General features: G+C 51.7%; 1 protein-coding gene across 1 annotated transcript in view; it reads left to right on the top strand.

The window, feature by feature from the left end:
- Nucleotides 1-3,115: 3,115 nt before the first annotated feature.
- LOC311218456 (T cell receptor alpha chain MC.7.G5-like) overlaps nt 3,116-26,993 on the top strand; it is a gene marked incomplete at its 5' end in the record, with an annotated part of 170,174 nt that continues 146,296 nt past the window's right edge. Inside the window, 5 exons of the mRNA XM_084301139.1 lie at nt 3,116-3,167; nt 3,596-3,786; nt 4,008-4,116; nt 6,892-7,172; nt 15,230-15,566. Coding sequence (XP_084157265.1) covers nt 3,116-3,167; nt 3,596-3,786; nt 4,008-4,116; nt 6,892-7,172; nt 15,230-15,566 — 970 coding nt within the window. The remainder of the gene's footprint in view (nt 3,168-3,595; nt 3,787-4,007; nt 4,117-6,891; nt 7,173-15,229; nt 15,567-26,993) is intronic.

The following is a 26,993-nucleotide window of genomic DNA, read 5'->3' as shown; positions in this document are numbered from 1 at the left end:
TCCTTCCCATCCAGAAACTTAATTCTCCCCTAGGTTTCTGTGATCAGTTGTTGACATTTGGTTTCTTTCAGATGCCATGGGGCAGATCTCTGTCACCCAGCAAGAAGGACAAGTTACCGTGAAACAGAAAGAAACGTTCCAGACCACTTGCACGTATCAAATCCCCAGCTTATATGCTTTGTACTGGTACCAGCAGAAGAAGGGACAAGCCCCTCAGCTGGTCATATATCACACCAGAGCAGGCACCAAGCAGAGCGGCCGTTTCACCATGGAGCTGAACACTGTGGAGAAATCCAGCATTCTGCGGCTGAAGGAAGTCGAGCTCTCTGACAGCGCCTTGTACCTCTGTGCTGTGAGTGACACCCTGGTGCAGGGAGCTACACTGGCTGTGCAACAACCCCGGATGGGGAGGGGATGTATGTGTGCAATGCAGAGCTCTGGGATGGGGCCCTCCTCTCTCTTTTGGCTGACTGCTTCCCCTGTGCACTCTGAGATCTGCCAGCCAGATCCTCTTTCCCAATGGGACTGGTGTCAGTGGCTTGAAAGGAAGGAGAAGGTGGTGAAAGAGGCCCTGCTCTCAAGGTGTTCTCCCTGTGGGAGGGCTGGATGATGACAGCGAAGTTCTGGCACTGCCTGATGCAGGGCTCATTGCGGCTGCTGACCAGTGGGATTGTGTCACTGGGCCAGCACAGCATGCACTGGTCATACAGCGACATGTCTTAAGGCTGCAGGTGAACCTGGGAGAGAGGGCAGGCAGGAAGAAGAGCACAGGGAAAAGTGAGGAGCAAAATGTCTTCATTCAGACATGATTCAAAAAGAGTGGTTAGGACCAATAAAGCTGCTGCCTCACTCTTAGATGAAAATCCAACTCAGCCAGGTCCTACATGGTCTCTGAGTTACACCTTTCCTAATCCCTCTCTCATGACCACCATCGCCAGGGAGACAGGCTGAGAAATCCTGAGCAACCTGATGTGATGAGACCTGCTCTGAACTCAGGGTTGGATTTTGTGCATGCTGGCGGTGCAGCCTGTGATCCTCTGGGAGGGTTTCTCAGATGACCACTGGCTAGGAATGTTCAGGAGTCTTGGGGCAACCTGCATAATCACCACATCTCAGCCTTGGTGGGATGCTGATGTCAGATCACTGTTTCTGCTAATGCCCAGTGTGCTGCTTGTTCTCATACTGATATCACTCATAACATCAAAAGCAGGTGGAGGGAACAGCACTCATGCACACTGCTGCTCTTGTGAAAACATACATGAACTCATCGGTCCACTCACAAACACTCCTGGATACATACTGAGGTACCGTCAACTACACACACACATACCTGTGCACACACAGTGAAGACAGCAAAATCTGCTCACTTGAAGCCCAGGGTTGGGATCTTACTCTCTACTGTCTCTGCAGGATCGTCCTTGCTTGCTGAGGCCCTGCTGTGTTGTCTGTCCAGAAGATATTGAGTGGTGGAGGACAATGAATCCTGAGCAGCAACTCCATCTCCTCCTTCCTCTTGCTGCCGCTGTCTTCGCCTAGAGGTGGGGGAAGGTCTACAAAGTGCTTTCTTTTCTTGCTGCCGGGTTTGTCTGATAGCTGAGAGATGCTGCTCTTCGTCCTGGACTCAGTCATCGACCTCTTCATCCCTATTGAAAATACACCTGTGATGGTGGTGCCCAACCAGCACTTGCATCCTTCTGTGTAGTTTGTCTTTGGCAACCTCCCCTTCGCTGACATGCGCCATGTCTTGGTCGGGATGCCTCTTACGCTTATAGATGCCTTCTCTACAAGCATTAGGGAGGGGGGCAGAGAGAAAGAACAGCAGGAAGCTGGAAAGAAGTACATGCACGGACACAAGCCTGACTGACAGATGACGAGGGAGGTAGTGAGAAGACCAAATCTGGGCATTTGCATGACTTATGGGTGGTTCAGGGGTCTGCGGCTCTCTTTAAGCCTCAGAAGTTATCACATTGGGGACCTCGTCAATGGGGATGCTAAGAAAAGAGGAGGCAAGCAACAAGCATGCAGAGACAGGGACCAGGGAAAACAAACACAGAGGCAGTGACAAGAGACAAACCTCACCATTCACACCAGTTGTTGGCCTATGAAGAAGCCACAGGTGCCACTGCCAGGGAGATCAGCCTGGGCCTTGCACCTCCTACAGCTGTGGGCCAGGGCACAGGCTGGGATGGGTGAGGGACAAACCTCTACAAACCCATGAGGGGACAGCAGGGCACGTGAAGCTGGGAGGAGCACACGAGTGCAGACAGAGCAGGGGGGCAAAAGGGGCCACTCCATGCACTTGTCTACTCAGAGATTACCTCTGTATAGTCTCGCTCTGTCCCATGTGCACATGTGCTGCAAGGAGAAAGTGTCAGGTCGTGGTGGAGCAGCAGGAGTGGATTTGGTGCCAGGAACTTGAGTCAGACTTGGGCTGAGGTCGCCCTTGGCCTGTGCTTTCAGCTACTGGAACCAGGGGGTCCTCCTGCAGATCACGGTTCCTGGAGAAGGGAACCGTGTCTCAGCCTCCAGGCAAATGCGGCAGGAATGTTTGGGTCTCCAAAAGCAACTACTGGGGGTACCAGCCTGGCTGTATCTTTCCCAAATGGGGTGTGTGTCTGTGTGTGTCCCTCAAAACGTGCTCAGCTCCGATACCAGTGGAGCTCCAAACACTACCGGCCACAGCTGGGAAACCAGTGCTTCGCATCACCACACTACCAGACCGAGTACACCCCGGCCCGCTGCCCTCCGCCTACCCCTCTTGCTGGGGACGCTGCAAATGGGCAGCTGCTTTCTCCGCTCCCTCTCCCTTTCCCACTCCCTTCTCCTACCCTCCCCTCTTCTCTCCCGTGCCGAAGGAGCTGCCTCAGCCTTTCCCTGCACGCCTCTACGTCCCGAGCTGGGCTGCAGGACGGGCAGAGCCCCGCGAGCAGCAGCCGAAGCCCTGCCCGCCCACAGGCGCCCAGCACTCGCAGCCCGGGCCAGCCACCGAGCGGCCCCCGAGCGGCCCCGGGGCGGAGCTGGCGGCGCCGGGCGGCGGCGGCGGGGAGGAGGCGCCGCGGGCGGAGCAGAGCCGGGGCTGGCGGGGGCAGCGCGGCGCGGGCGGCGGAGCGGCGGGATGCGGCAGGGCCGGGCCGCAGGGCTGGCGGCGCTGGCCGCGCTGCTCCTGGGTGCGCGGGGCTGCCGGCGCCGGGGACGGGACGGGACGGGGCTGCCCTCGCTTCTGGCCCGCCGGCTTCTTACGGACCTCGCTCCCCTCTGGCCTCCCTCTGCAGCCATCCCGCCTGCCTCCAGCGAGCTCAGCCGGCCGTTGCCTCCCACCTTGCCTTGCTCCCTGCCTTCCTCTCCTCCTTTCGGCACACCCCCACTCATTGCTGCCTGCTTCCCTTCTCCTCCTGGCTCGGACTCTCCTTCCAAACAGCTCTGCTCCGACCTGGTCCCTAAATAACCATTCCCAGTGAAATGGCTTTGTATGCTTTATATTGAGGAAATGCTCCTATCAGGTGTCAGCCGTTTTCTTCTGCCCTTTCCCCCAGCGTGACATTTTTGGTGCAGCAAAGCCATTTTCTGAGTTTTCTCCTGCTTTCCTTCTCGGCAGTAGCTGCAGGCAGAGCCCAGGTGCAGCAGGAGCCGTGGGCACAAACCAGGGAGGGCACCGGCATCGACATCACCTGCTCACACCCCAACATCCAGTCAAACGACTACATCTACTGGTACCGTCAGTTCCCGGGCCGAGAACCCGCATTCCTTGTGTGGGCTAGTAGTGGGTCCAAAGATGTGACGGACCCGGTAGGGCGGTTGTCGGTGGCAGGAGACCGCCGGTCCAGCACCCTATTGCTTACCCAGCCTCGTCTTCGGGACTCAGCGGTGTATTACTGCGCCCTGAGAGCCACGGGGAGAGGAGCCGGGGCTGCGGCCGTGCAGGAACCGTGGCGGGCGGGGCCGGGCGTGTGTGGCGGGGGCGAGGCAGGGGCACAGCCCCCAGGGGGCGCTGCCGCTCCGCCCGCCAGGACCACCTCGTCCCGCAGCCTCGGGGGTTTCCCCGCCAGCTGAGCCCCAGCCCCAGCCCAGACTCGTCCTCACTGAGGCCCTTCGGTTCTTCTGGGTCAGATGATGAGGGTCAGGTGTGGGTCTGACCCATCTGGGTGTGAGGGGTCAGGACGTCACACCCAGCGATGTCAAGAGAGTGGAGGGGCACACCTGACTGCATGAGCTGTGTGCGTAGCACCAGAGAGACCTCCACACAGTCGTGCTCTCGCTGCTTCTTTCAAGTTGCTAACACCTGGCAGAGAGAGGCCTGCACATCGATAGGAGTTGAAATTTGACGCAGAGGTGCAAAGCTTCCTTCTCTTCCCATCTGCATCATGTTTACAGTTCCTGGGAGCCCTTCCCAGGGGCCCTGTCCAGCAGCTTTGGCATGGAGGGCACCTGAGTAGCCTGTTTGCCTGAGTAGCAGCTGGCAATGCCAGAGACATCCAGTCCTGCTGAATCCTTTCACTAAGGCCACAAGCAGTCAGAAGGAAGGCACCCTTGGAAGTTTGTGCATGGTCCCCAACCAGGGCACACAGGTGGTAACAGCGTAGGTCACAAGGGGGCTTTGGAGAATGCGGGCAGGCTGGAGAAAGGGTCAGAGCCTCATGATTGTGCAAAGGAGCAAAGAAAAGGCTTTTCCTCTTGGTCAGGAAGCACCCCCAGGATAATGCAGGATGTGGGCTGGCTGCCAAGGAAGCAGACACACAGGAAAGCCTTTTGGGTGCAGGAGGCACCCAGCCACACACGAGCCAGCAGTGTTCACTTGTTGCAAAGGCAGCCAACGGCCTGCAGAGCTGGGAGGGTCAGGCGGTGCCATGCGGTTTGTGGGGGCGAGTCGGGGGTACAGTTGCAGCCAAGCTCACCGGGAGACGCTTCTGGTGCTTGGAAGTCCCCTTGCAGGGCTTGGGATTAAATGGCACTGCCCTGAAGGAGTGTCAGAGCAGTTATATTCGGTTTCCTGCATTTTCTGTAATGGTCACATTTTAAGATCTTGTTGTAAAGGCTTTGTCCCAAGCCCAAATCCAGCACAATACTTCAAGCACAGCATTGCTATCTGGTCGAGGGAAGTGATTGTCCTGCTCTACTCTGTGCTGGTGTGACCTCACCTTGAGTACTGTGTGCAGCCTTGTGAACCACAGAACAAAAACAACATGAAACTATTGGAGAGTGTCCAGAGAAGGACTACAAAGATGGTGAAGGTCCTTGAGGGGAAGACATTTGAGGAGTGGTCATTTGGCCTGTTCAACCTGGAAAAGAGACCTCATCATGGTCTCCAGCTTCCTCACGATGGGGAGTAGAGTGGCAGGCTATTCTCTCTGGTAACCAGCGATAGTACACAAGGGAAAGGTGTCAAGTTGCGGGGAGGTTCAGTTTGGATATCAGGAAGTGGTTCTTCACTGAGAGGGTGGTTGCACACTGGAACAGGCTCCACAGGGCTGTAGTCATGGCACCAAGCCTGTCAGAGTTTAAGAAGTTTAATATGCTCTTAGTCATATGAACTTGGATAGAACTGTGTGGTGCCAATAGTTGGACTCGATTATCCTTATGAGTCCCTTCCAAGATGGGATATTCAATGATTCTGATTCTACCTTTGGGACTGAGATAATGTCCCGGCAAGAAATGTCAGTTCTGGCCACTCACTCTAATGATAGCTCTGGAACCTTGAATGATACAGTGACTACACCATTCCTCATCCCACCCCATCAGGACACAGCCAGACTGCTGGGATGCTGCACCACAGGGTTACTCACCAATTTCTGGGGACTTGCTTACAAGGCAATGTTCCCAGTTGGTATAGGAAAGAAAGAAGAGAGTGGTTAGAAACAGGGTGCAAGTTGTTCCCAGAAGAAAAAGAACCATCCCCAGAGAGAGGAGGACCCCAGGAGGTGATGTAAAACCCCAATGGAGCAGGAGCCCTGAAGACTCTAAATGGGCCATCAGGAGTGTGTAGAACAGCAGAAATTTCTCACTGTAGCGGGAAGGACGCCATTGGAGGATGAGTGCAGGAACAGACCCTTCCGACCATGGGGAGAAAAGAGCCACCATGTTCCCCAGCTGTGCAGATGTTGGCTGCAGAAGCAGTACTGTCACTGGTGGAGGAGGACCCCAGCTGGGTATTTCAAGCACTCCAAGCACAAGCATTTTCTCCTCCCCCTTGCATTCTTTGTTCCCCTTGCCGAGTCATTTCCTGCAGCTCTGCTCCCCAGGGGCTCTTGGTGGGGACGTGTGCTCTTCTGAGGCTCTCTCACACATGCCAGAGGAGTGGTCTCACAATGCGCCTTGTTTATCTCATCCTCGCTGCCTTCCTGAGGCAACCACTGGGTAAGCATTGCCTGTGGCCGGTGGCATGGTTCTCCTTCTCTTCAGGAGACCATCACCCCCATCAACAGCTCTCTGCAGGGAGTTGCTCTTGAATTACTGGGAAAATGATGGCTAGTATCAGATCATGCCCATTTTGCGCTTCGTTTCTGAAGATGCTCTTACTGCTGGGAAGAAAGATGAGGCAGCATAAAAAATCTCCTCTCCTGATCATCTCAGATCTTCTTCCCTTCCTTTCCTGTTGCCAACCATCCATGCCACTCTGCCTCTCTCTTCTGACACTCTGGGCAGTTTCTTATGCTGAGAGAAGGAACTAAAGACAGTTCTACTCTGGGGGGATGGTAATGGCCCTACATGTGGGATGTAATAGATATTACCTTGCTCTGGGATTCATGCTAACCTCTGGTCATAGACCTTTTGCCCAAAGACGCCAAAATCCATGGGATTTTTGCTTCAGTCAAAGGCATAAAGATCCTTCCCATCCAGAAGCTTACTTCTCCCCTAGGTTTCTGTGATCAGTTGTTGACATTTGGTTTCTTTCAGATGCCATGGGGCAGATCTCCGTCACCCAGCAAGAAGGACAAGTCACCGTGGAACAGAAAAAAACATTCCACACCACTTGCACATACCAGAGCTCCTATTTTTATGCTTTGTACTGGTACCAGCAGAAGAAGGGACAAGCTCCTCAGCTGGTCACATATCACACCGGAGCGGGCAACAAGCAGAGCGGCCGTTTCACCACGGAGCTGAACACTGTGAGGAAATCCAGCATTCTGCGGCTGAAGGAAGTTGAGCTCTCTGACAGCGCCTCGTACCTCTGTGCTGTGAGTGACACCCTGGTGCAGGGAGCTACACTGGCTGTGCAACAACCCTGGATGGGGAGGGGATGTGTCTGTGTAAGGCAGAGCTCTGGGATGGAGTCCTCAGCTCTCCCCTGGCAGCGCTGCTTCCCCTGTGCACTCTGAGATCTGCCAGCCAGATCCTCTTTCCCAATGGGACTGGTGTCAGTGGCTTGAAAGGAAGGAGAAGGTGGTGAAAGAGGCCCTGCCCTCAAACTGTTCTCCGTGTGCAGCCATGGACAAAGCAGCTTTTGCCATTTTCTTCGCAAAAAGCTCACTTCTTATTCTGATTTATGCGCTCTGCTCTGCACTGAGGGCAGGAAGCAAGAGGTCAGAGGCTCACCTGAGCATGGCAGTCCCATGCAAAAAGCTTCTTTGTCCTCTGACTTTCCGCATAGGTCTGGTAGGATGGACCGTCCCTGGGTGGGCATTCCCACAGAACGTAATGTTGTCAGCACACAGCTTCAACAAGAACAGGATCTCCCAAGCCGCCCAGCGAAGTGGAAATCCCTAAGCAGGGAGGAACACAGGAGATGGGACATGGTTTCTTGTGCATTAGACATATCCTTATGACTGTGTCCACCACTACAGAGGTTGGCCGTGCCAGGAAGAGGGCTGGACTGACCGAGAACTGCTTCGTGGTGGGGGAAAGGCCCTGCAGAGCAGCCAGGGTGGGGTTGGGCATTGGATGCTGTCCTTGGATGGTCCTGTGTGATGGTAACTGGGGGTGTGCCAGGGACTGTCATGGTTTAACCCGGCCGGCAGCTAAACACCACACAGCCGTTCACTCACCCTCCCTCCTCTCTCTCTGGGATGGGGGAGAGAAATGGGAAAGTGAAGTCTGTGAGTTGAGATAAAGACAGTTTATTAAGACAGGATAATAATAACAACAATAATAATAATAACAATAATAATAACAATAATGATGATAATAGTACTACTACTAATAATGTGTACAAAACAAGTGATGCACAATGCACTTGCTCACCACCTGCTGACCGATGCCCAGCCTAACCCTGAGCAGTCCAGCCCCCCTCCTGCGGCTAGCCACCCCTATATATTGTTCAGCATGATGTCAGATGGTATGGAATACCCCTTTGACTTAGTTTGGGTCACCTGTCCTGGGTCTGTCCCCTCCTAGCTCCTGCTGCACCCCCAGCCTGCCCGTTGGCAGGACAGAGCAAGAAGCTACGACATCCTTGGCTTGGTGTAAGCACTGCTCTGCAACAATTAAAACATCTGCGTGTTATCAGCCCTCTTCTCATCCTAAGCCAAAACACAGCATTCTACCAGCAACTAGGAAGAAAATTAACTCTGTCCTAACTGAAACCAGGACACCTGGCAACTTGATACCACCAGGAAAAGTTTCATTTGGAGGAAGAGGGTGGGATGCAGAAAACTTTAATGACTATCAACAGGTAAATGAGGCGATTCTAGAGGAGTCTGTCAGTACAGGCAGCACCAGGAGGTACCAGAAGTCTGCACCTCACAGCTGAGGATGCTGCAATTAGCACCAGACATGGAGGATCCCGCAGTGGTGTTCTGTTGGTAAGAGCTGAGGATGGTGTGGTGGTTTTACTCAGGTGGGCAGCCGAGCTCCACCACAACCGCTCTCTCACTCCCCCTCTCCTCAAAGAGGAAGGGGGAGAAAATACAACACAGAGAACTCGAGGTTTGAGATAAGAAAGGTTTAATTAAAGGGAAAGGGAATGGGAGAAAAATACAGAGACAAAAGAAGCAATCAGTCCGCGCGGAAGCACAGAGAGAGGAAAAATTATTCTCTACTTCCCATCAGCGAGCGGTGTTCGGCCACGTCCTGGGAAGCAGGGCCCCAAACGCGTAGTGGTTGTTCAGGAGGAACAGCCCCCTCCCCCACGAGAGCCCCCCCTTTTATTGCTGAGTGTGACATCAGGTGTTATGGAATATCCCTTTGGTTGGTTTAGGTCAGCTGCCCCAGCAATGTCCCCTCCCCATCACTTGCCCACCCCCAGTCTGCTGGCTTTTGGGGGCTTGGAAGGAGTCCTGATGCTGTGCCAGCACTATGCAGCAATAGACACAACACTGGAGTGATATCAGTGCTGTTCCAGCTACGAGTGCAGAGTACAGCACTGTGTGGGCTGCTGCAGGAAAAGGTGACTCCAGCTCAGACAGACCCAACACAACTTCCACCCCTTATTCCATAACATTTGTGTCACAATCAGGTACAGTTTAGTATATAGATGTTCTCATCACCATTGTTTTCTGTCCATTGAAGCATTTTTATGTCTGTACTTCTCTTTATTCTATAGGTCTTTTCCCAAAATGCTCATAAAAACTGTTGATGGTTTCGCCTTCATCTGTCAAAGTGGTCACTCAGGGCAGGCGAAGTTGGTTTTCTTGACACCAGCACCAGCTTAGCTCACATCAGTGTTGCACTTGCCCGGTTCCTTGCAAAGTTGACCTGTCATTGGTTCTGCAGTGTCCTCCTACAACACATAACTTGGATGACAGATTAATTTTCTCCCAGTGTTAAATCTCCTTGAGGCACACACTTGATATCCCCATCTTTCTGCATTACCCACCAGGTATACCCTGGTCCTTGGGCAAAGACAATCCCACGAGTGGGTTTGCCTTTTCCCGAGGCAGGGGCAACCCACACCGCCTTCCCCATCCACTTCCCCACACGCACTACAGGGACTTTAGCTTCTCCCACAGTGTGTAGGGGTTTTGTTTCAGCAGGACCAGGACGGTTTTCAGACCCCCTGTTGTTAACTAGCCAAGTGGCCTCGGGTAGATTTATATCCCAATGTTTCCATGTCCCAGCACCCAATGCTCGCAGCATAGTTTTTAACAGTCCATTGTACCTCTCAACCTTCCCAGAGGCTTGTGGGTGATAAGGGATGTGATACACCCATTCAATGCCATGTCTCTTGGCCCAGGAAGTGATCAAATTGTTTCGGAAGTGACTCCCATTGTCGGACTCTATTCTCTCCGGTGTACCATGTCGCCACAGCACTTGCCTTTCCAGGCCCAAGATAGTGTTTCGGGCCGTGGCATGGTTTACAGGGTATGTTTCCAGCCACCCAGTAGTTGCTTCTACCATGGTGAGTATGTACCGTTTGCCTTGGCGGGTTTGTGGAAGTGGTCCGATGTAGTCAATCTGCCAGGCCTCACCATATCGAAATCCAAGCCATCTCCCCCTGTTCCAGGGAGACTTTACCCTCATGGCTCGTTTAATTGCAGCACAGGTCTCACACTGATGGATAACCTGTGTGATGGCCTCAATGGTCAGGTCCACCCCTCGATCACGAGCCCATCTATATGTGGCGTCCCTCCCCAGATGTCCTGATGTTTCATGAGCCCATCGAGCTACAAACAGTTCACCCTTATGTCCCCAGTCCAGGTCCACCTGAGCTATTTCAATTTTTGAAGCTCGATCTACTTCTTCGTTGTTCTGATGTTCTTCGGTAGCACGATTCTTAGGCATATGGGCATCTACATGACGTACCTTTACAGCCAGGTTTTCTACCCGGGCAGCAATATCTTGCCACAGGGTAGCAGCCCAGATAGGTTTACCTCTGCGCTGCCAGTTGTTCTGTTTCCATTGTCGCAGCCACCCCCATAGCGCATTTGCCACCATCCATGAGTCAGTGTAGAGATACAGTACCGGCCACTTTTCTCTTTCAGCAATTTCTAGGGCCAGTTGTATAGCTTTCACTTCTGCATACTGACTTGACTCACCTTCCCCTTCCATGGCCTCCACAACTTGTCGTGTGGGACTCCACACAGCAGCTTTCCACTTCCGATGGCTCCCTACCACACGGCAGGATCCATCAGTGAACAACACATATTGCTTTCTGTCTTCTGGCAACTCATTGTATGGTGGTGCCTCTTCAGCACGCGTTACTTCTTCTGTCGGTGCTCCGAAATCCCTGCCCTCTGGCCAGTCCATAATCTCTTCCAGGATTCCCGGGCGATTGGGTTTCCCCATTCGAGCCCGCTGTGTAATTAACGCTACCCATTTACTCCACGTAGCATCGGTTGCATGATGTGTAGTGGGGATTTTCTCTTTGAACATCCAATGTAACACAGGTAGCCGTGGGGCCAAGAGAAGTTGTGCTTCTGTACCAACAACTTCTGAAGCTGCTCTAATCCCCTCATATGCTGTTAATATTTCCTTTTCAGTTGGGGTGTAATTGGCTTCTGATCCTCGATAGGCCCGGCTCCAGAACCCCAAAGGTCGGCCTCGAGTTTCTCCTGGAGTCTTCTGCCAGAGGCTCCAGGTGAGCCCATGCTCCCCAGCTGCAGTGTACAGTATGTTTTGCACAGCTGGTCCAGTACGGACAGGCCCAAGGGCTACTGCACGAGCTATTTCTTGTTTGAGTTGTTCAAAGGCCTGTTGTTGCTCGGGGCCCCACTCGAAAGAGTTCCTCTTTCGAGTCACTCGATATAGAGGACTCACAAGCTGACTATAGCCTGGCACATGCATTCTCCAAAATCCCACAAGACCTAGGAAAGCTTGTGTTTCTTTTTTGCTAGTTGGCGGAGACATTGCTGTTATTTTGTTGATCACATCCGTCGGAATGTGGCGACGTCCATCCTGCCATTTTACCCCCAAGAACTGGATTTCCTGTGCAGGTCCCTTGACTTTATTCTGTTTAATGGCAAATCCAGCTTTCAGAAGAATTTGAATTATTTTCTTCCCTTTCTCAAAAACTTCTTCTGCTGTGTTACCCCATACGATGATATCATCGATATACTGCAGGTGTTCAGGAGGAACAGCCCCCTCCCCCACGAGAGCCCCCCCTTTTATTGCTGAGTGTGACATCAGGTGTTATGGAATATCCCTTTGGTTGGTTTAGGTCAGCTGCCCCAGCAATGTCCCCTCCCCATCACTTGCCCACCCCCAGTCTGCTGGCTTTTGGGGGCTTGGAAGGAGTCCTGATGCTGTGCCAGCACTATGCAGCAATAGACACAACACTGGAGTGATATCAGTGCTGTTCCAGCTACGAGTGCAGAGTACAGCACTGTGTGGGCTGCTGCAGGAAAAGGTGACTCCAGCTCAGACAGACCCAACACAGATGGGGTGTGGCAGAGCCATGATCACAGGAGAGGGCTGGATGATGACAGTGGAGTTCTGGCACTGCCTGAAGCAGGGATCATTGCGGCTGCTGACCAGTGGGGTTGGGCCACTGAGCCAGCACAGCATGCACTGGTCATACAGCGACATGTCTTAAGGCTGCAGGTGAACCTGGGAGAGAGGGCAGGCAGGAAGAAGAGCACAGGGAAAAGTGAGGAGCAAAATGTCTTCATTCAGACATGATCCAAAAAGAGTGGTTAGGACCAATAAGGCTGCTGCCTCACTCTTAGATGAAAATCCAACTCAGCCAGGTCCTACATGGTCTCTGAGTTACACCTTTCCTAATCCCTCTCTCATGACCACCATCGCCAGGGAGACAGGCTAAGAAATCCTGAGCAACCTGATGTGATGAGACCTGCCCTGAACTCAGGGTTGGATTATGTGCATGCTGGCGGTGCAGCCTGTGATCCTCTGGGAGGGTTTCTCAGATGACCACTGGCTAGGAATGTTCAGGAGTCTTGGGGCGACCTGCATAATCACCACATCTCAGCCTTGGTGGGATGCTGATGTCAGATCACTGTTTCTGCTAATGCCCAGTGTGCTGCTTGTTCTCATACTGATATCACTCATAACATCAAAAGCAGGTGGAGGGAACAGCACTCATGCACACTGCTGCTCTTGTGAAAACATACATGAACTCATCGGTCCACTCACAAACACTCCTGGATACATACTGAGGTACCGTCAACTACACACACACATACCTGTGCACACACAGTGAAGAGAGCAAAATCTGCTCACTTGAAGCCCAGGGTTGGGATCTTACTCTCTACTGTCTCTGCAGGATCGTCCTTGCTTGCTGAGGCCCTGCTGTGTTGTCTGTCCAGAAGATATTGAGTGGTGGAGGACAATGAATCCTGAGCAGCAACTCCATCTCCTCCTTCCTCTTGCTGCCGCTGTCTTCGCCTAGAGGTGGGGGAAGGTCTACAAAGTGCTTTCTTTTCTTGCTGCCGGGTTTGTCTGATAGCTGAGAGATGCTGCTCTTCGTCCTGGACTCAGTCATCAACCTCTTCATCCCAATTGAAAATACACCTGTGATGGTGGTGCCCAACCAGCACTTGCATCCTTCTGTGTAGTTTGTCTTTGGCAACCTCCCCTTCGCTGACATGCGCCATGTCTTGGTCGGGATGTCTCTTATGCTTATAGATGCCTTCTCTACAAGCATTAGGGAGGGGGGCAGAGAGAAAGAACAGCAGGAAGCTGGAAAGAAGTACATGCACGGACACAAGCCTGACTGACAGATGACGAGGGAGGTAGTGAGAAGACCAAATCTGGGCATTTGCACGACTTGTGGGTGGTTCAGGGGTCTGCGGCTCTCTTTAAGCCTCAGAAGTTATCACATTGGGGACCTCGTCAATGGGGATGCTAAGAAAAGAGGAGGCAAGCAACAAGCATACAGAGACAGGGACCAGGGAAAACAAACACAGAGGCAGTGACAAGAGACAAACCTCACCATTCACACCAGTTGTTGGCCTATGAAGAAGCCACAGGTGCCACTGCCAGGGAGATCAGCCTGGGCCTTGCACCTCCTACAGCTGTGGGCCAGGGCACAGGCTGGGATGGGTGAGGGACAAACCTCTACAAACCCATGAGGGGACAGCAGGGCACGTGAAGCTGGGAGGAGCACACGAGGGCAGACAGAGCAGGGGGGCAAAAGGGGCCACTCCATGCACTTGTCTACTCAGAGATTACCTCTGTATAGTCTTGCTCTGTCCCACGTGCACATGTGCTGCAAGGAGAAAGTGTCAGGTCGTGGTGGAGCAGCAGGAGTGGATTTGGTGCCAGGAACTTGAGTCAGACTTGGGCTGAGGTCGCCCCTGGCCTGTGCTTTCAGCTACTGGAACCAGGGGGTCCTCCTGCAGATCACGGTTCCTGGAGAAGGGAACCGTGTCTCAGCCTCCAGGCAAATGCGGCAGGATGTTTGGGTCTCCAAAAGCAACTACTGGGGGTACCAGCCTGGCTGTATCTTTCCCAAATGCGGTGTGCATTACCCTGTCTGTGTGTGTCCCTCAAAACGTGCTCAGCTCCGATACCAGTGGAGCTCCAAACACTACCGGCCACAGCTGGGAAACCAGTGCTTCGCATCACCACACTACCAGACCGAGTACACCCCGGCCCGCTGCCCTCCGCCTGCCCCTCTTGCTGCAGATGGGCAGCTGCTTTCTCCGCTCCCTCTCCCTTTCCCATTCCCATTCCCTCTCCTCTCCCCTCTCCTCTCCCGTGCCGAAGGAGCTGCCTCAGCCTTTCCCTGCACACCTCCAAGCCTCCGCTTCCCAGGCTGGGCTGCAGGACGGGCAGAGCCCCGCGAGCAGCAGCCGAAGCCCTGCCCGCCCACAGGCGCCCAGCACTCGCAGCCCGGGCCAGCCCCCGAGCGGCCCCGGGGCGGAGCTGGCGGCGCCGGGCGGCGGCGGCGGGGAGGAGGCGCCGCGGGCGGAGCAGAGCCGGGGCTGGCGGGGGCAGCGCGGCGCGGGCGGCGGAGCGGCGGGATGCGGCAGGGCCGGGCCGCAGGGCTGGCGGCGCTGGCCGCGCTGCTCCTGGGTGCGCGGGGCTGCCGGCGCCGGGGACGGGACGGGACGGGGCTGCCCTCGCTTCTGGCCCGCCGGCTTCTTACGGACCTCGCTCCCCTCTGGCCTCCCTCTGCAGCCATCCCGCCTGCCTCCAGCGAGCTCAGCCGGCCGTTGCCTCCCACCTTGCCTTACTCCCTGCCTTCCTCCTCTTTTCGGCACACCCCCACTCATTGCTGCCTGCTTCCCTTCTCCTCCTGGCTCGGACTCTCCTTCCAAACAGCCCTGCTCCGACCTGGTCCCTAAATAAACCTTCCCAGAGAAATGTCCTTTGTGCGCTTTCTTCTGAGAAAAAGCTCGCATCGGCTATCAACCGTTTTCTTCTGCCCTTTCCCCTTTCATGACATTTTTGGTGCAAGCAAAGCCATTTTTTGAGTTTTCTCCTGCTTTTCTTCTTGGCAGTGGCTGCAGGCAGAGCCCAGGTGCAGCAGGAGCCGTGGGCACAAACCAGGGAGGGCACCGGCATCGACATCACCTGCTCACACCCCAACATCCAGTCAAACGACTACATCTACTGGTACCGTCAGCTCCCGGGCCGAGAACCCGCATTCCTCGTGTGGGCTAGTAGTGGGTCCAAAGATGTGACGGACCCGGCAGGGCGGTTGTCGGTGGCAGGAGACCGCCGGTCCAGCACCCTATTGCTTACCCAGCCTCGTCTTCGGGACGCGGCGGTGTATTACTGCGCCCTGAGAGCCACGGGGAGAGGAGCCGGGGCTGCGGCCGTGCAGGAACCGTGGCGGGCGGGGCCGGGCGTGATTGGCGGGGGCGAGGCAGAGGCACAGCCCCCAGGGGGCGCTGCCGCTCCGCCCGCCAGGACCACCTCGTCCCGCAGCCTCGGGGGTTCCCCCGCCAGCCCGGCCCCAGCCCCAGCCCAGACTCGTCCCCACTGAGGCCCTTCGGTTCTTCTGGGTCAGATGATGAGGGTCAGGTGTGGGTCTGACCCATCTGGGTGTGAGGGGTCAGGACGTCACACCCAGCGACGTCGAGAGAGTGGAGGGACACACCTGACTGCATGAGCTGTGTGCGTAGCACCAGAGAGACCTCCACACAGTCGTGCTCTCGCTGCTTCTTTCAAGTTGCTAACACCTCGCAAAGAGAGGCCTGCATATGAGCAGGTGTTGATTTCTGACATAGAGACACAAAGCTTCCTTCCCTCCCCATCTGCACCATGTTTGAGGTTCCTGAGAGCTGTTCCCAGGGGCCCTATCCAGCAGCTTTTGCATGAAGGGCACCTTGTGCCTGAGTAGCATCTGGCAATGCCAGAGACATCCAGTCCTGCTGAATCCTTTCGTTAAGGCCATGAGCAGTCAGAAGGAAGGCACCCTTGGTGAGTTTGTGCATGGTCCCCAACCAGGGCACACAGGTGGTGACAGCATGGGGTCACAAGGGAGCTTCAGAGAAAAGGGGTCAGGCTGGAGAAAGGGTCAGAGCAGAGCCTCGTGATGGTGCAAAGGAGCAAAGAAAAGGCTTTTCCTCTTGGGCAGGAAGCACCCCCAGAGTAATGCAGGGCTGACTTCCAAGGAAGCAGAAACTCAAGAAAGGGTTTTGGGTGCAGGAGACACCCAGCCGCACATGAGCCAGCAGTGTGCCCTTGAAGCAAAGGCAGCCGATGGCCTTCGGAGCTGGGAGGGTTAGGGGGTGCCCCGCAGTGCGTGGGGCCGGGCAGGTGGGGCGAGGGCGACGCGGGGGCACAGCCACAGCTCGGACGCGTGGGGGCGCTGCCGGTGCTTGGAAGTCCCCTTGCAGGGCCTGGAGTTAAACAGCACGGGCCCGAGGGAGCATCACAGCAGTCATGTTTGGTTTCCTTCATCCTATGTAGTTGTCGTGTTTTAAGAGCTTGTTGTACAGGCTTTGTCCCAAGGCCTAATCCAGCACCTTTGGCGCTGAGATGACGTCCTGGCAATACAACAAATACCTGCACTGGACACTCACTCTAATGACAACCTTTGGAACCTTGGATCTTGCCAAAGGACTAAGTTGTAGAGGAGTTTGCTGCACTAGCCAGCGCTGTTGAAGGTCTGCCATTGGTGCAGGATTCACTCCTGTCTGTGTGTGCAGAGGTGCTGACTGCTGAGCAGAGGGCCGTGGTGGGGCGTCCTTCCCTGCCAGCATGAGAGAGTGTGTCTCTCCTTGGGGGAGGGGCTTTCTGCAGCTGGCACTGTCCATAGACACATTTCACTGCAGAGCCTTCCCCCTTGCCCAGGGAAGAGGTGAAGGATAACCAGACTGGCAGAGAATGTTGGGCATCTGGGTTTAGGTGCCTTTGTTTGTGCGTGGTCATACGTCCATTCAGACAGCCCCTAGGGAAGAAGAGGACAAGGGCAGCAGAAGGCATCCCATCTCCATTGACAGCAGAGGTGGGTGCTGCCCTTTATGTCTGGCCGGGTTCTGGATAGCAAGGGGAGGCCACTGGGGATTCTTGCCCCTTGCTGGGGCTGCCCACCTGCCAGAAAGGCCAAAAAGAGGGAAGCACACAGTGGCCATGGTGGTGTCCTTTTGCCTTACTGCTGACCAAGTGAAATGTCCTAGCCTTCACAGGCCTGCAGCTGTGAGCTAACTGCACAAGTGTGACACTCATGGTGCTGGAAAACCTGCACCTGGCAATGGGGAACGTGGGGCACAGCAAAGACTGGCTGGATTCCTTTCTGCCTGCTTTAAGCACTAGTCCATCTCTCTCTTCAGAGCCTTGCTGGGGCAGAGGTGAGCCCCAAGGAGCAGCAGGGGGAGAGCTTTGCTCCACCCTCTGTGCTGAGGTTTAGAGGCTGCTTTGAGCTGGCAGAGGGGGAAGTGAACTCGCAAGCTTGAGCTCCCTCTTTCCAGGCACTACGTGGGCACCCTGTGAAGGCGAGAGCGTGACATGGTCCTGCTTTTCCTGGCAGCCTTGATGGCACTGTCAGACTTTGGTGAGATGTGACATTCAGGAGGGCAAGCTAGGGTCAAGATGGCATCCCATCATTTCTGGAAGGGAGAAATTGGACTCCTTTTCTCCCTGGAAGAACTGGAAGTGTTTTCGGTAGGGAGAGCAGGGGCTGCAGACGGGAGCAACGCATGTAGAGGGATGAATAAGCTTCTGCACTTTTATTTGCAGATGCCTAGCATTCTTATATGCATTATTCATAGGTATGGATGGTGAAAGAGAGGTTGTTGGTAGGGAACAGATCAGAATGGTAGATAGGAGCTTGTGCCCTCCTAAGATGTCCTTGACAAAATAATGTCAGCATATGTTGAGTCGGATGTAATCCTCGGTAGACTTGGAAAGAAGGCTAAAACCATACAAGACCTGAGATGCTGCGCAAGGAAAAAGCAAGAACATATCACGTCAGGAGATGTTACGGAGTAAACATTGTAGTAAGAAATGATGAAGTGAGGTAGGGTAGGAATGGCTCATCTCTTGTGCTGCAGGCATAGAGACAAACTGAGGGACAGTTTGAGCTGAGGGACAGAGAGAACAGATAGACTCAAAGCCTGGTGAGATACTGCTAAAAAGCACGTAAACTGACAGACTTGGGTGTGGGAATTGAATAGCATCTGCAGATAGAAGAGTTCCTGTGTATTTAGTTCAGCATTTTACAGCCCATGAAAAAGGAGATGGAGAGTGGAGACAAGGAGAAAGTTGGTGAAATGATAGACACGGGAGAGAGAGGGGGAGAACAGATAGGCCTTCAAGCAGTGCTGAAATGCTGTTCTGGCTTTGCAGGTCATGCACAGAAGGACACCATGCTGCAGTTTCCAGAAGAAACCACCATCCAGGTGGGACACAATGCAACTCTGCACTGCAATTTCTCCACCAGCTTCTCTACTTTCTCCATCATCTGGTATCAGCAGCACCTGAATCAGTCCCCTCAGTTCTTGTTGTGGGTGAGCACGTACAAGTTTCGTGAGGATTCTGGGAGGTTCTCCTCTGTGCTCTCCATGGAGAACTCCCAGGTGCTTCTACACTTGCAAGATGCCAAGCTCCAGGACAGCGCTGTCTACCTGTGTGCACTGAGCCCACACTGGTGCCCTCAGCTTGCAGCTTTATACAGGAAGGTGCAGGTGCTGTGAAGAGCAGCTCCCTCTCACTAGTGTTCACATGGAGCTCTGAGTTGAGCCTGCCCAGCAAGGATACATGGGGCTTGTCATGGGGCTGGCTCTCTCCCTCCATGGCCTGTGTAACAGGGACAAGTACTATTAAGAACATGCTGTATTATCTTTTGCAGCTGTGTCTATGTCGAGGGTCATGGGGAAGGAATCAATAAGGCCAGAAAAGAGCTGTTGAGAGCTGCTACGTGAGCTCATGAAACTACCTGGGACTGGGAGTCAGTATTAAGACACATCTACTAACCTGCTTCCCACTGCCTACACTGACGACCACTGTTGGGGAACAGGGCTCTTCTTGAGAGATATGATTGCTCTTGTGGTTTTACCTGCCAAGCAAAACAGCCTGGGGAGGGAAACTCAGCCCTACATCTGGGCATCAGCTAAACCCTCAGCAAGTGAAAAACCTTCATCAGCTGGAGACTGGGGAAGACTTTCTGTTCACTGCAGAGAGGTGTCTCATTCCTTTTCATACCATCCTTCTGCTCTGCAGCATCACCAGTGGATGTCTAGAGATGTTCCTGTGTCCCTGCATCTGTGCTAGATTCTCTGCCCATCACAAAACTGCTAGTCATCCCAAACCTCAAGACTTGTTTGTCCATCTGCACACAGTACTCTTTACATGCTGTCTGTTTGGTGGCACAGTGAACTGTCCCTTGAGAGCAGCTCTGGTGGAAGCCAACATAACGAGCCATGATGACTTAAATGTGACCTTGGTTGGATTTTGCTCACAATGGAAGGAAATGTTTAAGTGTTTGAAATGAGGCCTTCCAAGGTAACACACAAAGTTCCATCTTTGTGCCAAGGGGAACAGGGGAAGGATGTGTCTCAAGGAGGGACAAGATGGAGCAAATAGGAGGGAGGCAAGAAGGAGGCAATTGAAAGAGATAGCCTTTGCCTGTGGTAACAGGAAGGTATGTGGCTAGCCCCAGTCCCACTGCTGGATGGATCAAGAAAGTTGTGGTTTGGGTGTCAGCAGAAAGATGTATTTTATACTGTTCTCATGCTTGAGAATTACCCATGTGAAAGAGGGTTCTGCATTTTGTGAGAAAAGGACAACAGGAAGACCAGATAATAAATGTGCTTGAAAATGGGGGCAATGCTAACTCATTCCAAAATTACATTATAAATATTGTTCTTTTTTTTTTTTTTTTTTCTCTTTTTCTTTTTGTCCCCTCCTCCCCATCATCCATCAGATACTGATTGCACATTAGGCTAATCCTTTTCCCTTCCTTCACAGTGGTATCTCTCTGGATGTGCTGAAAAGTGAACGTCAGGACTTAGCATTGCTGAAGATTCACAGTAAAGAATTTTTTCCTAGTATTTGGTTTAAACATCCCCTGGTGCAGCTTTATACCATTCATGTAACATTCATTGGTTGCCAGGGAGAAGAGACGTTCCTCTCCATTTCCCCTCCCAAGGAAGCTGTAAGAGAGCAATGAGGTTGCCTCTTAGCCTCCTTTCCTCCGTACGAGATTACCCAAGTGTCCTCAGCCTCTCCCCATTGGACATACCTTCCAGCCTGTTTATCAGCTTTATTGCTCTCCTCTGGACACCTTCAAGTATCTTAATATCGTTTTTATGTTGTGGTGCCCAGAACTGCACACACTATTACAGATGAGACTACACTAATGATAAATATAGTGAGAGAGTCACCTCTTTTGACTGACTGGCTAAGCGGTATTTGATGCACCCAAAAAATAATGTTTTACCTTCTTGGATGCCAGGGCACACTGCTGACTCATATTAAGCCTGCTCTCAACCAGCACTCCCAGACACCTTTCTGCAGGGATACACTCAAGACTCTCATCTGTCAGTCTGTACTTGCATCTGGAATTACTCCATGTCATGTGCAGAACCCAGCATTTGCTCTTGTCAAATTTCATGCTGATGATGATGGCTCAGTGCTCAAATCGATAAAGATCTCTTTGCAAGGCCTGCCTCCAGAGAGGATGTCTCAGTGTTAATATCATCAATGAACTTGCTAAGCATGCATTCCACTCCTGCCTCTAGATCGCATACAAAAATATTGAACAAAACTGCCCCTACAATTGAGTCCTTAAGAATAGGGGCCCTGGAAAACTAGTTAATATTCAAGGATCACCTCCTCCCAGTTCAAGAGTAATGCATCCCGAGAGTGATGATGTCAGGCAAAAATGTCAGGAGGCCAGCATGGATGAAGCAGGAGCTCCTGGCCAAACTCAAACAGAAAAAAAAAAAAAAAAAGGAGGCCTACAGAGGGTTGAAGCAAGGACAGATAACCTGGGAGGAATACACAGAAATTGTCTGAGCATCCAGGCTAGGAAAACTGAAGTAGTCTTAGAATTAAAATTGGCCAGGAACATCGAGGACAAGAAGAAAGGTTTCTGTGACTACATCTGTGATAAAAGAAGACTAGGGGCTAGACTTCCAATGAAATTTCCACTGACTGAAAAAGGGGAAACATAATCCCCATTTTCCTCATGCCAAGTGCAAGGTCCTGCTCATGGGCCAGGGCAATCCCAAATACAAATATGGGCTGAGTGGAGAATGGATTGAGAGCAGCCCTGAGGAGAAGTACCTGAGGGTGTGTTGGTTGACAAGAAGCTCAACATGAGCCAGAAATGTGCACTTCCAGCCCAGAAAGCCAACTGTATCCCGGGCTGCATCAAAAGAAGCGTAGCCAGCAGGTGGATGGAGGTGATTCTCCCCTTCTACTCTGCTCTTACGAGATCCCACCTGGAGCAGTGTCAGCTCTGGGGTCCCCAGCACAAGAAGGCTATGGACCTATTAGAATGAATCCAGATGAAGGCCACAAAGATGATCAGAGAGCTGGAGCACCTCTCATATGAAGACAGGCTGAGGGAGTTGGGGTTGTTCAGCCTGGGAAAGAGAAAGCTCAGGGGAGACCTTCTAGCAGCCCTCCAGTAACTAAAGTGTGCCTACAGGAAGGCTTGGGAAGGACCCTTTGTCAGGGAGTGTAGTGATAGGACACTGAAAGAGGGTAGATTTTGATTAGATATTAGGAAGAAATTTTGTACACTGAGGGTGCTGAGGCACTGGAACAAGTTGCCCAGAGAAGTTGTGGATGCCCCATCCCTGGAAATGTTTAAAGCCAGGCTGGATGGGACTTTGAGCAAACTGGTCTAGTGGAGGTTGGTGCTAAGTGATATTTAAGGTCTCTTCCAACCCCAGTCATTCTATGATTCTGTGTTTGTAACACTTCTAGTGACTGGCTGCCAGCCAGATCTAGCCCCATTCACTATAACCCTTTCAGCCCTACCATTGAGCCAGTTCTTCACCCAGCATTGCATGAACCTGTTCACTTCACAGTTGGACAATCTATCCAGAAAGACATTGTGAGGGATGGTATCAAAAGCCTTACTGAAATATGAAAAGATAACTCCCATTGCCTTCCTTTCATTCACTAAGTGGATGATCTTATTGTAGAAGGATATCAGATTACTAAGGCATGACTTTGCCTTCATGAACCCTTGTTGACTATGTCTGATAATAGCTTTGTTCTTGAAATGTCTTTCCATAGCCCTCAGGATAATCTTCTCAGCAATTTTTCCAGGTAGCGAGGTTAGACTAATAGATCTGTAGTTTTCTGGGTCTTCTCTCCTGCACTTCTCATAGATGGGTATAACTTTGTCTAGCTTCCAGTCATAAGGGACCTCCCCAGATTCCCAAAACCTTTGCTAAACTGTTGAGAGGGTTCCAGCTATAGTAACTGCTAACTCCCTCAGTACTCTGGGGTGATTCCCATCAGGTCCCGTGGAATAATGAACATTCAACTGATACAGCTGGTCCCTTACAATTTCAGTGACCACAAATGGAAAGTCACTGCTCCCCCAGTCATCATCCTCCAACTCAGAGGACTAGGCACCTCAAGCTCTACCATTAATATTAAAAACTGAGGCAAACAAAGAAAAGGCATTCAATGTCTCCACCTTTTCCTCATTCTTACTTGTAAGGTGACAATCTTCATCAGGTATTCATTCAATGTTTTATTTTGACCTTCCTTGCTGTTGACATATTTATAAAAGACTTTTTGTTGTCTGACACCACAGTGAACAGTGTCAATTCTAGATTAACTTTGGTTTTTCTTGTTTTGTCCCTTATTGTCTTGGTTTCTCTCCCGTTACAACCTTGCAGAAATCTGCAAATCAACAGAGGATGGAAATTATACACAGGGGTCAGAAGTAATCTTCAGGGCACTCCCAAACACTTCCTTCCTTCCTTCCTTCCTTCCTTCCTTCCTTCCTTCCTTCCTTCCTTCCTTCCTTCCTTCCTTCCTTCCTTCCTTCCTTCCTTCCTTCCTTCCTCCCTCCCTCCCTCCCTCCCTCCCTCCCTTTGTGCTCACATTAATGGAGAAAGTCCTCATCCCGACAGCCAGCCTTGCTCACCCATGTGCCCCAGCCATATGCTTGCAAGTCTCTTACCTCAATGCCTGTATCTCCTCTACCACCTCCCTTGTTCCTTGCCTGCCCTGGCTGCTGCACTGTGTCTGGCTCCAAAGACCTCTTGGGACACCTGAAGGCTCTGGCTCTCAGGGACACCTGAAGGAACAGCCCTGCAGACTGCAGGAACAACCCCGCAGACCCTTCAGACTGTCACTGTCCATGCCAAGCCTTCCAGGCCGTGTCAGGTTCCTGCCAACAGATGACAACATAGACCTCAAGGAGACACTGACTGGAATGTTTTGCTTCTTTGCCTCACAATCCCTGAAGGCTCATTTTCCATACTAGAAGACACTTTTGCAAAGCTCTTCCGTGAATACAAACAACACGTTAACACCACCTCGACCAAACTCCTTCTCTCCTTTCTTCAGACCCAGTCTCAGCTGCTTCATGGCCACTTTGATCCCCCTTTGTCCTTTCTTCACCTTTAGCTTTGGGAAATCTCTTTTCACTCTGTGGATACCCCTCTCCTTTCCTAGCCTTTCTCCCACTGCTACAGGGTGTCTCCCAAGTCCTGTGCCTCTTCCTCTCAGCCTCTGTGCTCCTCTTGGTGAGAATGTTGAGTTCTTTTTGCCTTCTGTGAACATTCAACCATATCATATTAATGGTATGTTCAATGTTAACTCTGCCATGGCCGACAGATGTCCCTGAAGGGAGGACACTGGAAACCTCATAGATCTTTTAAGACTATCAGAGATCTCTTCCAGTCCCCTCTGTCTTGTGCCTTGGGATGTATAGGAGAAGCAGACTGCTGTGATGCTCCTGATATTGACTGTCAGTCAGGGATTTCCACCCCTGGACACTGCCCAGTCTTCCTGGGAGTCAATGCTGGAGTCAGGCCTATCTCCTCACACCTGTCTATAAAGGCCTGCTAGCATTGTCTCAGAAATGCATCGCAAAGGAGACAGATTCCCATCCAGCCCATGTCAGGCTGGTTCTCCTGAAGGCAAAGTGCAGCTGTCGCTCCTTCCTGTGAGGGATTTCACAGCATAGGGATCACACGGTGACGAGGGTAAAATGATCTCCCTGTGCACCAGAGGGATGCTCAGCTTAGTGGGTGTCTCATCCAAGCTGAGCTCTCTTGTTCAAACACATCAGCAGCTCCCACCCACTGTTTGTTTTTGTTTTTGTTTTTGTTTTTGTTTCATGCCAAAGACATTCATCAAGATCATCAAGATCCCAGGTTTATATTACCACTAACAGACTCCTTGTGCATTCAGAGTAATTAATTATGAATAGGGCAATTAAGACACCAGTGTTCATTGGAATGACCAGGCATATAACTTGAGTTAGTCACTCCAGGGTAATGGTCCATATATTCTTCACAAAGAAAAAATGTTCATCTGCGAACTGTCTTCTTCTCCCCTTTCCTGCTGAGTGAGCAAGTAATTTTCTGAGTTTTATTCTTCTTTTCTTTTCAGCTGAGGCTGAAGACAGAGCCCATGTACAGCAGGGTACAATTCTGCATACATTCTGGCTTGGCTCTGTCTCACCAACAATGTTCCTTTTTTTTTTTTTTTTTTTTTTTTTTTTTTTTTCTGGGAATAGAGCCATTAGAGCTGAGTGATCACTAGTGATCTTCGGCTTGTCCTCCTCCTTTCTCAGCGGTGGCTGCAGGCAGAGCCTAAGTGCAGCAGGAGCCATCAACAGAGACTACTAGCACATCGCCCCGCACATCAACATCACCTGCTCACACCCCAGCATACAGTCTAACAAGTATGGTAGTATTTTGGCAGAGGTCCTGATCCAGCTTTGGTCAGAACCAGAGTCTCTGTGGCTCTGCTTTGTTCCCAGCTTTTGCCACAGCTATCTGATGGTCCACAGACCTTCATCTTCCACCTCTTTGCAGAGCTGCCAAAGAGCAGGCAAAACCCTAATGCCTGATCACTAAGCTGAGTATCCTTCCCTGTTCTACAGATGATCAAATGATGATCCTCCCACCACCCAGCCAGCATGAAGTCAGCTTTTTGTAAAGTAAAAACACAAAGAAAATCTTAAGAAAGCACAGTAAAACTAAGAAATGCTCAATCAAGCAATAGAAACCATTGGGTTTGTTTCTTTGTTTGTTTGTTTTTGGTGTGTGCATACAAAATGAGAGGATCTATATGTTAATAAAAGGTGTTCCCACTCCTGAGATCCAGGAGACGGCAATAGATGAGATGAAGTCGAACATGGAGATGGAGATGAAGATGAAAATGAACATGAAGATGGGTAGGTTCTGCTTGGTGTCTGTTAGCACTGGGGGCCCAAAGGCAATTTGATTTGGTCAGTCCTGAGCTCAGGTAGGACTCAGCATTACCCGTGGCAACAAGAAACTGCTCTTGCCCCATCTCTCCTGCTGTGCTTGGGAAGAAAACCCTCCCAGCTTCTTTCATGTGATTGGAGCAGCTGTAAAAGTGACCTATCCCCAATGGGAAAAATACCGTTAGAAAATGTTTGCTAAAATACTAACAGAAGAAAATGCACATCAGCCTGAGAACTGCCAGGTCGGTGAACAAGCAACATCCTTGAGAAGCGCAGCTGGCCTCTTTGTAGTGCAGCTGCATACCTGTAAACTAGAGACATCCTGAAGATACCATCAATAAGCGCAAAACCAAGGAACTGTAAAAACAACTTCTCTGAAAAAGTGAAAATTGTCTGGAAAAAGGAGAAGACATCCTGAGAAGTTAGGAACTGGCAACTGCTATTGTGTATTTTACCTGAAAGGAAATAAAAAAGTCTGAGAGTCTGAGAAAGTAATTTGTCATCTTCTGAGAAAGTAATCATCATCTGTAGGTTGTCTCAGATGAAAAATAGAAGTTAGAAGCACCTACTGGCTGTTCTAAGAGGTGGTTTCCTACAATCTTTTATAACTCTGTGAGGTAAGGATGACTCATTTTCTATGCAAAATGGAGCTTCTCTATCTAACAAATTCCCATGCTACACAAACTTGTATTTCTCCTACAAGATTTCCTAAAGAAATCAAACCCTAACTGGGGATACTTGACTGACTCCAAACTACATGTCATGGACCTTCAAAGTGAGACTTCATTATTTATTTAGCCCCACTTCTGGGCCTTTTTCTGGGTGTCAATATTTTCTGAGATTGATTGTCTGTATTGACCTATTTCTATACACTCGCAGCTCAAGTAACCCTTTAGATCATGACATCAGGGAAGAGGGTGTCCCCTGTGCCCGCCACCTCCCACTTTTCCCCTTTCCTCCCATGAGGTAGTATGGGCCTGGGCTGGGGCCCTTCTAATCCCCACAGGCCCCCCATGAGGGGTAGGACAGCCTGGGGCTCAAGCATGAGACAGTGGCACTGGGAGAATGTGACTTCCCATGATGACTCACAACAAACCAGGTCCAAGCCCCCTGTGGCACCATGATTTATATTTATAAACCAAGCAAAACTCTCTTTTGTCTTCACCCTTGTGGCAACCCCCATGGATAAGAACAGCCACACACCAACTACCCTGGAAGGTTGTGTGTACACATGGCTGTAAGACTATAAAGGGGTGATATGGTGTTCCCCTCTCTTTCCCCTACCATGTTCACAACTAAAGGGGCAAAAGACACCTCTTCCTAGATAGAGTAGCCAATGGCCGTTGCAGACAGTGGCCAG

This window comes from Netta rufina (genome assembly GCF_964035555.1).
Source record: "Netta rufina genome assembly, chromosome: 24".
NCBI lineage: Eukaryota > Metazoa > Chordata > Aves > Anseriformes > Anatidae > Netta > Netta rufina.
The sequence above is the reverse complement of the archived record's forward strand: the minus strand, read 5'-3'. Positions and strand labels throughout refer to the sequence as shown.